The following is an 11,556-nucleotide window of genomic DNA, read 5'->3' on the forward strand; positions in this document are numbered from 1 at the left end:
TGATATTTTGTGAATGGATTAGATAATAAGAGTAATTCATATTCTTGCTTAAAACATAAGATACCTCTGTGTGCAAATAAAGAGTTGCATGGTATACAGAGAAATTTCAGACAGACTTCTCTTAGTAAAAGTATTTAATGGGAGAGATTGCCCAGGGGATGTAGAAGTCAAAAGAAGTCAAAGAATACATAAGTTGACTCATTTGAAGAAATAAATTAATAAGCAAACCTGTCTATATTGGATCCTGTAAACCAAGAAGATCCTGATCTCCCCAAAACTGGCAGTATTTAGGCAGAGACAAGGCACGAACTGTCAGAGTAAAGGGACATTCCTGTCTCAGATGAAATGTTGATCCTTACCCAGCTCCTGACTGCACAATTCACCAAATCCACTTAGTAAATAAACTCGAAAGCATCTTTGTATTCTTAGGTGATGTTGCCAAGAGGAAAGTGGGTCAAGCCTTTGCCTCTGATAGAAGAGTGGGCTCTTTGAGGAGGGAGCAAAGTCAGCATTTTGAGTCCAGAGCCTACCAGAAGACACAGACCCTTGAGTCCTGATCAGACTGGTGATTCTGAATTGCAAGATACCAGTTAGTTTTATTCACTGGGCCAGGAAACAAACATGGAGACTCTGGCAGCCCTCTACTTCCTAGATTACCTCACCCCCACTTCAGCATCCAGTCTGTCCCACTCTATCTCCACCTGCCCTTCACTGTCATTTACACATCCTTTCTCAGGAATAGTCCTAAGACTTGTTCACGAATCTGCTTGGTTTTGACCCCATAGATGATGGGATTGACCATGGGTGGGAAGAGCAGATAGAAATTGGCAAGGAGTATGTGCACATGTGGGGCAGCCTGGCAAGCTACACAGTGCATCACTGAGGAGATGACCACAGGTGTATAAAAGGCTAAAATGGCACCTATATGGGACACACATGTCCCAAAGGCCTTGTAGCGGGCCTCCTGAGAGGCCAGCTGTAGAACTGCCCGAAGGATAAAGATATAAGACAGAATAACAAAGAACAGGTCCAGTACCACTATGAACATGGCCACGGCAATGCCATAGATGTTGTTGAAGCGAGTGTCCCCACAGGCCAGCCTTACCACGGCCATGTGCTCACAGTAGCAGTGGGCAATCGCTGGACCTCGGCAGTAGTGGAAGCGTCTGAGCAGAAAGGGGAGTGGAGTCATTAGTGTCACAGCCCGAGTCACAGCAGCCAAGCCAATCTTGGTGATGAGTGGCCCAGTAAGGACAGTGGTGTAGTGCAGTGGCTTGCAGATGGCCACATAGCGGTCAAAGGCCATGGCCAGCAGCACTGCTGACTCCATGATAGAGAAGGAGTGGAGAAAAAACATCTGGACCAGACAGGCATAGAAGTTGATCTCTCGATCCCTGAACCAGAATATGGCAAGTATTTTGGGTACTGTTGAAGAGGAAAGGACCGTATCAATGGCTGCCAACATGGCCAGGAAGAGGTACATGGGCTCGTGGAGGGCTGCGTCAGCCTGAATGATGAAGAGGAGGGTGCAGTTGCCAAGCAGGGCCAGTGTATAAGCTGAGCAAAAGGGAATGGAGATCCAGATATGTAGGTCCTCCAGGCCTGGGATCCCCATCAACAAAAAAACTGCTGGATGACTTGAGGTGATATTGGAGGCTGTCATAGCCAACAGAAATACTCTTTCTCTCGTCTATTTCCACAGAGCCCTTCCAGGGAGTACCCAATGTCAGCGGAATCACAGTATTCAAGTTCAAACTCTGATCATTTCCATGGAAGGATTAGCCCTTGATCCTATCTCTGGACCTTAAAAGAAATTAGAAAAGAATCCTAATATGCATGTGGAACATTAGACATAATCTCTGCCCTCAAGTTGCTTATAAAACTATTGGGTGGTCATGACATTAAATAGCAGTAGAGATAGATGAAGAGCTTTTGTGGTCATTGTGTGGCCAAGGACAACTTTATAAAGGATATGAATACCTGCTTAATTCAAATCTTACCCCAAAATATTCACTGTCTTCCTTTTGCCTCCCAACTCAACCTACATTGCTAATTAAGAAGGGGAGTTTCTCTTCTGAAATGTCAAGCTTGAATACATAAAAAATAATCAAGTCTGGGTACCCTCTGATAATTCACTTCCCTCCAAGTTCTATAGATTTTTCTCTAAGAGAGGTTCTATAGGTGCCCATTTTACAGTCAGAAACCTCGCCATAATGCCCCACCTCCAGCTAACTTGAGAATGTGAAAAGCCCTATCGTTCTCCTGCACCTAACTTTAGCTTTCATCTCCACATACCTCTACCTTCATCTACTCTTCTTCTTAGAATTCATGCCATTCAGAAGAGATGATCCACTCTCACCTTTTGCAAGACTGACCTTGGAATTTCACACCATTCTTCTTCCATCTGGGATCCTTTATCTCCTTTTTTTCCCCTTTTATCATCACTTACTTTGAAAATGCATAATCATTTGTTTCCCAAAATTTTGAACTGTGTCCCTTCTTTTTTCTCAGTTCCTATATAAAAAGTTTCCTCTGAGGATTAACTGAGAGAATCTTTTAAAATACTTAGCACAATGGATGAATGGATAAAGAAAATGTGGTATATATTCACAATGAAATACTATTTAGCCATAAAAAAGGAGAAAATCCTGCCATTTGTGACAACATAGAGGGACACTGAGAGCATCACGGTGAGTGAAACAATTCAGACAGAGAAAAGCAAATACTGTATGATCTCACTTATACATGGAATCTAAAAAACCAAACTCATAAAAACAAAGATTGGTGGATGCAGAGGTGGGCGTTGGGGGATATGGTTGAAGGTGGTCAAAAGGTACCAATTTCCTAAGATAAATAAGTTCTAGGGATGTAAAGTATAGCATAGTGACTGTAGTTAACAATACTGTATTGTATAGTTGAAAGTCGCTAAGAGAAAAGATCTTAAAGTTCTCATCACAAGAAAAAAATTGTAATTTTGTGAGGTGATAGATGTTAACTAGCAGTCATCATTTTGCAATATATGCATATATCAAATCATTGTATTGTACACCTTAAACTAATACAATGTTATTGCCAACTGTGACCTAGTAAAACTGGAAAATTTCTTATATTTCTCACATTTCTTATATTAAAAAAAACAGCACAAACCTAGAACATTAAAAAGTACTCAGTAAATGTGAGCATTTTTTTCAATTGAGAAAACTAAAGGTTAAATTACTGATAATCATATGGTTGGTAAGTGTCAAAGATTATACTTGAACTTGGAGAATTCTGGTTTCCTACCTTCAAATTCAGTGTCTTAAATCACTAAACTCCTCTGCTTCCACCTTGTTGCTCCACAAACAGTTCGTATTCAGCTTGATTAGGTTAAATAAATAAAACTATCTCATTACCATAGGACAGAGAAAAGCTTTAGAATCTAAAGACTTGGGCCCATGTAATGCCATAAGTCTATCAGCAGAAACAAACATTAATCACTACTGTTTTTAAAGGTTTAACTTCCTCACCTTTAAAAATAAAAAAGCCAATAACTATACCTCCCACAACCATCTTACTGAATTTTATTATAAGGAAAGGTGAAATCATATATGAGAATAGACCTTGAAAACTGTAAAGCATTGTATACATGCTATCTGTCCTTACTATTGCCCTTCCCTGGCCAAATCTGCCCTGTTTTCTAAAATGTTTATCTTAACATCAGCGCAATCCTGTATCCCTTGGCTTCACATCTTCCTCCAGCTAATATCCCTTGCCTCTGTTCCCCATAACAGTATAACTTGTTTAAAAGTTTGATGGTGTTACATCTCTGCTTCCTCATCTCTCATTTCATTTCCATTATTTTCCAATCTAGCTTCCATGCTCACTACTCTTCTTACACTGATCTTTTCAGCACTTCCTTTTCCCCTCACTCTCTCCTCCTTTTCCTCTCTTTTTCTTCTCACACTTCTCTAGGTGTTCTCTTTGGTTTCTCTTGGTTTTTTTTTACCATCTCTGTTCAGGGGATTCTCAAATGTACAGCTTCTACTCTCAGTTCCAGACTAATATATCCTACTACCTATTAGACATCTCCACTTAGATGTTCTACAGTCATCTCAAACAAAAAGCTAAAACAAATCTTTTTATTTCCCCACAAACTATTTTTCCCCATGACTTGTCTATCTTAGTACATATTACTGCCATCCCTCCTGTAAGGTCCCTTCCCTCTTCCTTCGTATACAATTCATTAGCAAATCCTATCAATCTGCAAAATGAATTTAACTCCCTACACTTTTCCTTTTCTCCTGCCAACATTCTTATTCAAATCGCCATCATCTTTCACCTAGACTAAATACAAAAGCTTACTGCCTGGCCTCTGTAGTCTAAATCTTGGACACTCAACAGTCCATTCTCTTTACTGGAGCTGAAGAGACTATTAAAAAGGCAAATGTATATCATGTCAGGCCTTGCCTAAGACCTTCTTGGAATTACCACCACACTAAGGATGGAATCCACACTCCTCACCCTGGTTTACAAGTCCCTGCAAGGTCTGTTCTCTACTCACTTTTCAGCCTCATCCCCTTCCACCTCTACCTTCTCCATTAGTCTCCAGTCATACAGCCTTCTGCCAGATCTTTCTCAATTAATAATGATGCTCCTTGATCCTTACCCTGAATTCTCTCATGCTGTTCTTCTCCTCTCTATGCCCTTCTGTCTTCCCAAATTCATAGTATCTCTTGCCTGTGTCACTATAAAGACCTCCCCTATAGTTCTCCACCCCTAATCCATCTACCCACCACAGTGTGACAGACCTACTGAAAACCACTGGAGATCTCATTACTACAAGAAAAATATTTAACTATTTAATGTGGATACAAACTTGTTCTTGCCTAAATTATTAGCCTTACTTCTTACCATTGCTCTTAATATGCATCCTATTTTCAGCCACATTGGTTTATCTGCCACTTCCTGAAACAGTCATGTTTGTAGCTCATACAATTTATCTTGAATACTTTCCTCTGCCCACTTCCACACCTAGCCAAGATCCTGCCACCTTCTTGCTGAAGCCTTCTCAGATTTCTCCAGGCAGATTTTCTCAGTGTTTTCAATGAGGACTCATTAATGGGCTGAATTAAATAATACAGGGAGAGTATGATCTGTGTCACTAATGCAATTATCTGTCCATTAACTGGACTGTGAGTACCTTCAGTACAAGGACTATGACTTATCCATTTCTGTATTCACAGACTCTACTGAACATGGCTGGTGCTCAATAAGTGCTTTTTGAATAAAGGCATGAAGGACTTCCTTCCTGGAGAAACTTCCTCCTTTCTGCTGTTGTATAATACACCATCTGATCCAAACTGAGGCTTACTGGGTATCTCTTAAGCACCTCGACAGATGGAAATTCTATAAAAATCTTCCATCAATTTTGGCTAACTAGGTCAGAATAAAAGGTTTTTTTAATTAGAAACTTCTCCAAGCCTAAGGTATATCTGCATTTTCTCTAAGACTGAGCATTGGGATGGACAGCATGGAAGGCCCATAACAATGGGGCTGTGTTTTTCACATTTACTGCCACTATATCCATGCATCCATAGAGGAAACTGCTAAATAATTCTTCAATGAAAGAATATCCTCTTATACATGTTGTCACCCTTCTTCTAAGTCAATGCGCTTCTCCAATTCCAAACAGGTCTCACCTCCTCCCTGAGGGCCCAGTTCCTGTGGGCTCCTACTGACCATCACTGGCCCTCAGTTTATTGGCCCACACAACCTCAATCCCACAGCTTGCCTACTCTGCTGAAAATGCTTAATAATCCACCAACCTTCTCTCTTTCCAGATTCAACAAAAGTACACCTCTATTTTCATTCATGATCGAACTCAAGCTTTCCTCTCAAGCGTACTTCAACCTGCTTGGCATGAGTGTTTTGTTCAGTCCTCACATGTCATTGTCTTTTGTTTCCTGCCTCCACTGCCAAAATGTCAGCAAATGACAACAGAAAGCCTGTGTCATTCATTTCTTTGTCTCCCCCAAAGTGTATGTGGCTCCACAACTAGAGAGTATTCAGTCAGCACTGTAAACTGTTTGGTAGGCTACACCCTTAACCTGAGAGGGTCTTAGAATGATGTATTTAGGAACCTGAGTTCCCAAATGATCGGGGAGGAAATAAGGAGCAGATGAAAGACCAAATTCCACATCTTCTGACTCATGCCAAGATTCTATCTGCAGGACCATACTGAAAAGATACAGCTAGCTCTTGCTGAAACATTTAATAAGCAAGTGTAACTGACCTGTCCCTTCCATCTCCTTATTTTGGATTTCTCCTTTTTTTCCCTAGACTATTACAGCAGGTATGACTGAGGTGGGGCCAGACTGTGAAGTAGGAGGAGAGCAAGAAGCACTAACAGGAGGGATGTGACTAACCCGGTCTGGGTTATTTATCTAAGGTCTTCTTGAGGTGGTCCCTAACCCACAATACAGGAGCACAGGCCTGGGAGGCAGAAAAATGTTTCTTCCAATAATGGTAGAATGACAAGATCTGAGTCTTGTAGAAGATAATGTACTTGAGGAGGCTAGAGAGAAGGTCTCCTGTTAGAGACAGACATACAAGGATGAGAATGATAGAAGACAAGAAAATCAGGAGATGAGGTAATGCCAAAGAGAAGGGTAAACTGTCTGTCCAGGCACGAGAGGTACGTGAGAGATGGAGTCTGCCCTGTGCACCCCAGGCTTACGCCCCTGATCTAGCCTATTCCCCTTAAACATTAAGCGATCTTCTATTGGCTCTTCACTCAACGTTTGGCTATTCCCTCCAGTGATGACTATACAGTCTGGTTTCTGCCATTATCCTGCTTATTCTAGTTTTCCCTGCCGGCCCCAGCTCACATGGCCTCTCTCCTAGACCTGTGGCCCCGCCCAGGCCACCTGCTCCAGCCCTCTGGTACCAGCTGATCCCAACATAAGTACCGCTCCTTGGTCTGCTTGTGTGCCATCTCAGTTGTGCCAGCTCCCTTCCTGTGCCCCGTGTACTCCTGGTCTTCCCCCACCACCACAGCCCCAACGTGCACTCACCCCTCAGCACAAGCCTCAGTTCATTTTCTGGAAGCTTCAGGACAATCTGATGCAGTTTTCTTCTCTTAGTGAGAGAAGGGTGGGAAAGAGGGAGTTATAAAGAGGTCTCGTTATATCTTCATAACCAGGTACACTTTTCCCAAAAGAAAAAGGAAACAGCAGGCCCTGTCCTTGAGGCACATCCCAAAAGGAACCCATGACGGGCCTGGTGTCTTCTCTGGGGGTGACTCTGGGGAACTTCCCTGTCTTAATCTCCAGTCCTCTGGGGTTCCTGCCCCTGGCTTCCCTCACCATTCCATTGCATCAGTCATGTCTCCCTCGAGGCACAGTGTAGTCTGGTTTCAGTAACCACTGTGCCTCTCTCCCCCTCACCTTCCTTCCCCGCAGTGCCTACTGAGAGATAGAGCCTCCTTGCTATATGCAAACGGCTGCCTGCTGTGTGTGCTTTCTGATTGTGACTTATTAAAGTAGGGCTCAGCCATAACTAGGTCAAGGTTTTCTATTCATTTTTTGTTTGATTTGGTTTGGAGTTTTGGTTTTGTGTTGTATTGTGGACAGAACTGTGAGCTAAGATTGTGAGTGAGAAATTAGGTCTGAATCCCAGTCTGTGACTTCATGAGACACTTAACCTCTCCATTCCTTGGCTTGCTTCCTTACCTATTATGTGCGGACGATAATCCCAGTCCTGCCCATCTCTCACAATTTAGGGAGGGTCCAATGAGATCATTGAGGAATAATTATCAGTCATTATTATTACTTAATTAATTAACCATTAATAACAATACCAAAGGGAATATTTCCCTCCTGAGTGGTCTCAGCATCCACTCTTCTGCCATGGTCCTGAGAGAGGAAGCTGATTTTCACAAGGGCCACCCCTGTCCTTTAACCTAAACTAACTCTCTATGAGACTTCCCAACAGCTCACAGTGAGACCGCATCATACTGGCTACCCCTCTCTTCCCAGAGGGATATCCAGATCCTGCAGTAGATGTCCTAACTTTTGCCCCTCAGGGAAAAGGACTCACCTCTCTCTCCTGGAGTCTCCAGAACACACTGGGTTGAGGTGGACCTTCTACACAGGGCCTGTGTCCTTAAAGTCTGAGTTATGCTGAGGAGATGCAAACTATTTGGAGGTTGTGATCCTGACTTGAAGTTCTCATGCTGATGTTGGGAGCAGTCTGGAAGATACCCTGGTTGAGTTATGAAAAGATCACAGTGATTCTATGTTTAATTTTTAAAGGAACTGCCACACCATTTTCCACAGTGGCTGCACCATTTTGCGTTCCCACCAACACAGTGCAGGGTTCCAATTTCAACACCTCCTCATTGACACTTGTTTTTGTCTGTTTTTTGATAAGTCATTCTAACAGATATGAAATGGTAGCCCACTGTGTTTTGATTTGCTTTTCCCTAATGATTAGTGACATTAGGCAGCTCGTGCTGATTGGACATCTATATATCTTTGGAGAAATGTCTGTTCAAATCTCTTGCCCATTTTGAATCGCATTGTTTGTTTTGTAGTAGGACTTCTTTACATATTCTAGATATTAATCCCTTATCAGACATATGATTATCAAATACTTTCTCCCACACTGTAAGTTACATTTTCATTCTCTTCATAGTATCCTTTGATGAACAAAAGATTTTAATTTTCATGAACTTCAATTTATCTGCTTTTCTTTTCTTGCCTGCACTTTGGATTTGGCAATGATTTCTTAGATATGAAAAGCTTTTGATCTATGTTTTCTCCTGAGTTTTATAATTTTAGATCTTCTGTTTAGGTCTTTCGTCAATCTGAGTTAATTTTGCATACACAATACAATGAAAGTCCAAATTTCTTTCTTTGTTAAGCTCTTTATTGGAGTATAATTGTTTTACACTGCTGTGCCAGTTCCTGCTGTACAACAAAGTAAAACAGCTGTATTTATACATATATCCCCATATCCCCTCCCTCCCATGACTCCTTCCCACCCTCCCTATCCCAGCCCTCTAAGTCATCACCCATCATCAGTTGATCTCCCTGTGTTATGCAGCAGCTTCCCACTAGCTGTCTATTTTACATGTGGTAGAGTATATATGTCAATGCTACTCTCTCACTTTGTCCCAGCTTCCCCTTCGCCCCCACCCCAGCCCCGTGTCCTCAAGTCCATTCTCTACATCTGCATCTTTATTCTTGCCCTGTCACTGGGTTCATCAGTACCATTTTTTTGGATTCCATATATATGAGTTAGCATACAGTATTTATTTTTCTCTTTCTGGCTTACTTCGCTCTGTATGACAGACTCTAGGTCCATCCACCTCACTACAAATAACTCAATTTCATTCCTTTTTATGGCTGAGTAATATTCCATTGTATATATGTGCCACATCTTCTTTATCATTCATCTGTTGATGGGCATTTAGGTTGCTTCCATGTCCTGGCTATTGTAAATAGTGCTGCATTGAATGTTGTGGTACATGTGTCTTTTTGGATTATGATTTTCTCAGGGTATATGCCCAGGAGTTGGATTGCTGGGTTATATGGTAGTTCTGTTTTTAGTTTTTTAAGGAACCTCCATACTGTTTTCCATAGTGGCTGTACCAATTTACATTCCCACCAACAGTGCGGGAGGGTTCCCTTTTCTCCACACCCTCTCCAGCATTTATTGTTCTTAGATTTTTTGATGATGGCCATTCTGACCGGTGTGAGGTGATACCTCATTGTGGCTTTGACTCGCATTTCTCTAATGATTAGTGATGTTGAGCCTCTTTTCGTGTGTTTGTTAGCCATCTGCATGTCTTCTTTGGAGAAATGTCTATTTAGGTCTTCCGCCCATTTTTGGGTTATTTGCTTTTTTGATATTGAGCTGCATGAGCTGCTTGTATATTTTGGAGATTAATCCTTTGTCGGTTGCTTTGTTGACAAATACTTCCTCCCATTCTGAGGGCTGTCCCTTGTCTTGTTTATGGTTTCTTTTGCTCTGCAAAAGCTTTTCAGTTTCATTAGGTCCCATCTGGTTTTTTGTTTGTTTGTTTTGGTTATTTTTTAAAATTTTATTTCCATTATTCTAGAAGGTGGGTCAAAAAGGGTCTTGCTTTGATTTATGTCATAGAGTGTCTGCCTATGTTTTCCTCTAAGAGTTTTATAGTGTCTGGACTTACATTTAGGTCTTTAATCCATTTTGAGTTTATTTTTGGGTATGGTGATAGGAAGTGTTCTAATTTCATTCTTTTACATGTAGCTGTCCAATTTTCCCAGAACCACTTATTGAATAGGCTATCTTTTCTCCATTGTATATTCTTGCCTGCTTTGTAAAAGATAAGGTGCCCATATGTATGTGGGTTTATCTCTGGGTTCTCTATTCTGTTCCATTGATCTATATTTCTGTTTTTGTGCCAGTACCATACTGTCTTGATCCCTGTAGCCTTGTAGTATAGTTTGAAGTTGGGGAGCCTGATTCCTCCAGCTCCGTCTTTCCTTTTCAAGATTGCTTTGGCTATTTGGGGTCTTTTGCGTTTCCATACAAATCATAAGATTTCTTGTTCTAGTTCTGTGAAAAATGCCGTTGGTAATTTGATAGGGATTGCGTTGAATCCGTAAATTGCTTTGGGTAATATAGTCATTTTACAACATTGATCCTTCCAAACCAAGAACATGGTATGTCCCTCCATCTGTTTGTATCGTCTTTGATTTCTTTCATCAGTGTCTCATAGTTTTCTGCACATAGGTCTTTTGCCTCCTTAGGCAGGTTTATTCCCAGCTATTTTGTTCTTTTTGTTGCAATGGTAATTGGGAGTGTTTCCTTAATTTCTCTTTTTGCTCTTTTGTTGTGAGTATATAGGAATGCAAGAGATTTCTGCACGTTAATTTTGTATCCTGCTACTTTACTAAATTCATCGATTAGTGCTAGCAGTTTTCTGGTAGCATCTGTAGGGTTTTCTATGTATTATTTCATGTCATCTGTAAAGAGTGACAGTTTCACTTCTTCTTTTCCAATTTGGATTCCTTTTATTTCTTTTTCTTCTCTGATGGCTGTGGCTAAAACTTCCAAAACTATGTTGAATAATAGTGGTGAGAATGGGCACCCTTCTCTTGTTCCTGTTCTTAGAGGGAATGCTTTCAGTTTTTCACCAGTTAGGAAGGTCCACATTTCTTGTTTTGCATGTGGATATCTAGTTTTTCCAGCACAAGTTATTGAAGCACCAATAATCAATTCTTCTATCTTTAATTGAGATACAACTGACAAATGGAAATTGTGTATATTTAAGATCTGCAACTTGATGTTCTGATATACATCTGCATTGTGAAATAATCATCACAGTCAAGCTGAGTATCATATCCATTACCATTTTCTTTTTTTCTTTTCCTTTTTCCCATCATGATACCACTTAAGATCTAACATCTTAACAAATTTCCAGTACATGATACAGTATTGTTAACTATCAATAATCAATTGATAAACCCCATCTTACTCTACTCTGGCAACATTTGGCAGAGACAAACACTCACTATTTCCTGGTTTTCT

General features: G+C 40.9%; 1 protein-coding gene across 1 annotated transcript; it reads right to left on the bottom strand.

Moving 5' to 3' along the window:
* Positions 1–718: 718 nt before the first annotated feature.
* LOC130829264 (olfactory receptor 52K1-like) lies at positions 719–1,663 on the bottom strand. Its single transcript, XM_057695595.1, has one exon. The coding sequence runs from the start codon at positions 1,661–1,663 to the stop codon at positions 719–721; it is 945 nt and encodes a 314-aa protein (XP_057551578.1).
* Between the last annotated feature and the right edge of the window lie 9,893 nt (positions 1,664–11,556).

Source organism: Hippopotamus amphibius, chromosome 9 (genome assembly GCF_030028045.1).
Source record: "Hippopotamus amphibius kiboko isolate mHipAmp2 chromosome 9, mHipAmp2.hap2, whole genome shotgun sequence".
Classification (NCBI taxonomy): Eukaryota; Metazoa; Chordata; class Mammalia; order Artiodactyla; family Hippopotamidae; genus Hippopotamus; species Hippopotamus amphibius.

Bases quoted from the DNA above. Each gene is read 5' to 3' on its own strand.
- LOC130829264 (XM_057695595.1), bottom strand. From the start codon at position 1,663: ATGACAGCCTCCAATATCACCTCAAGTCATCCAGCAGTTTTTTTGTTG.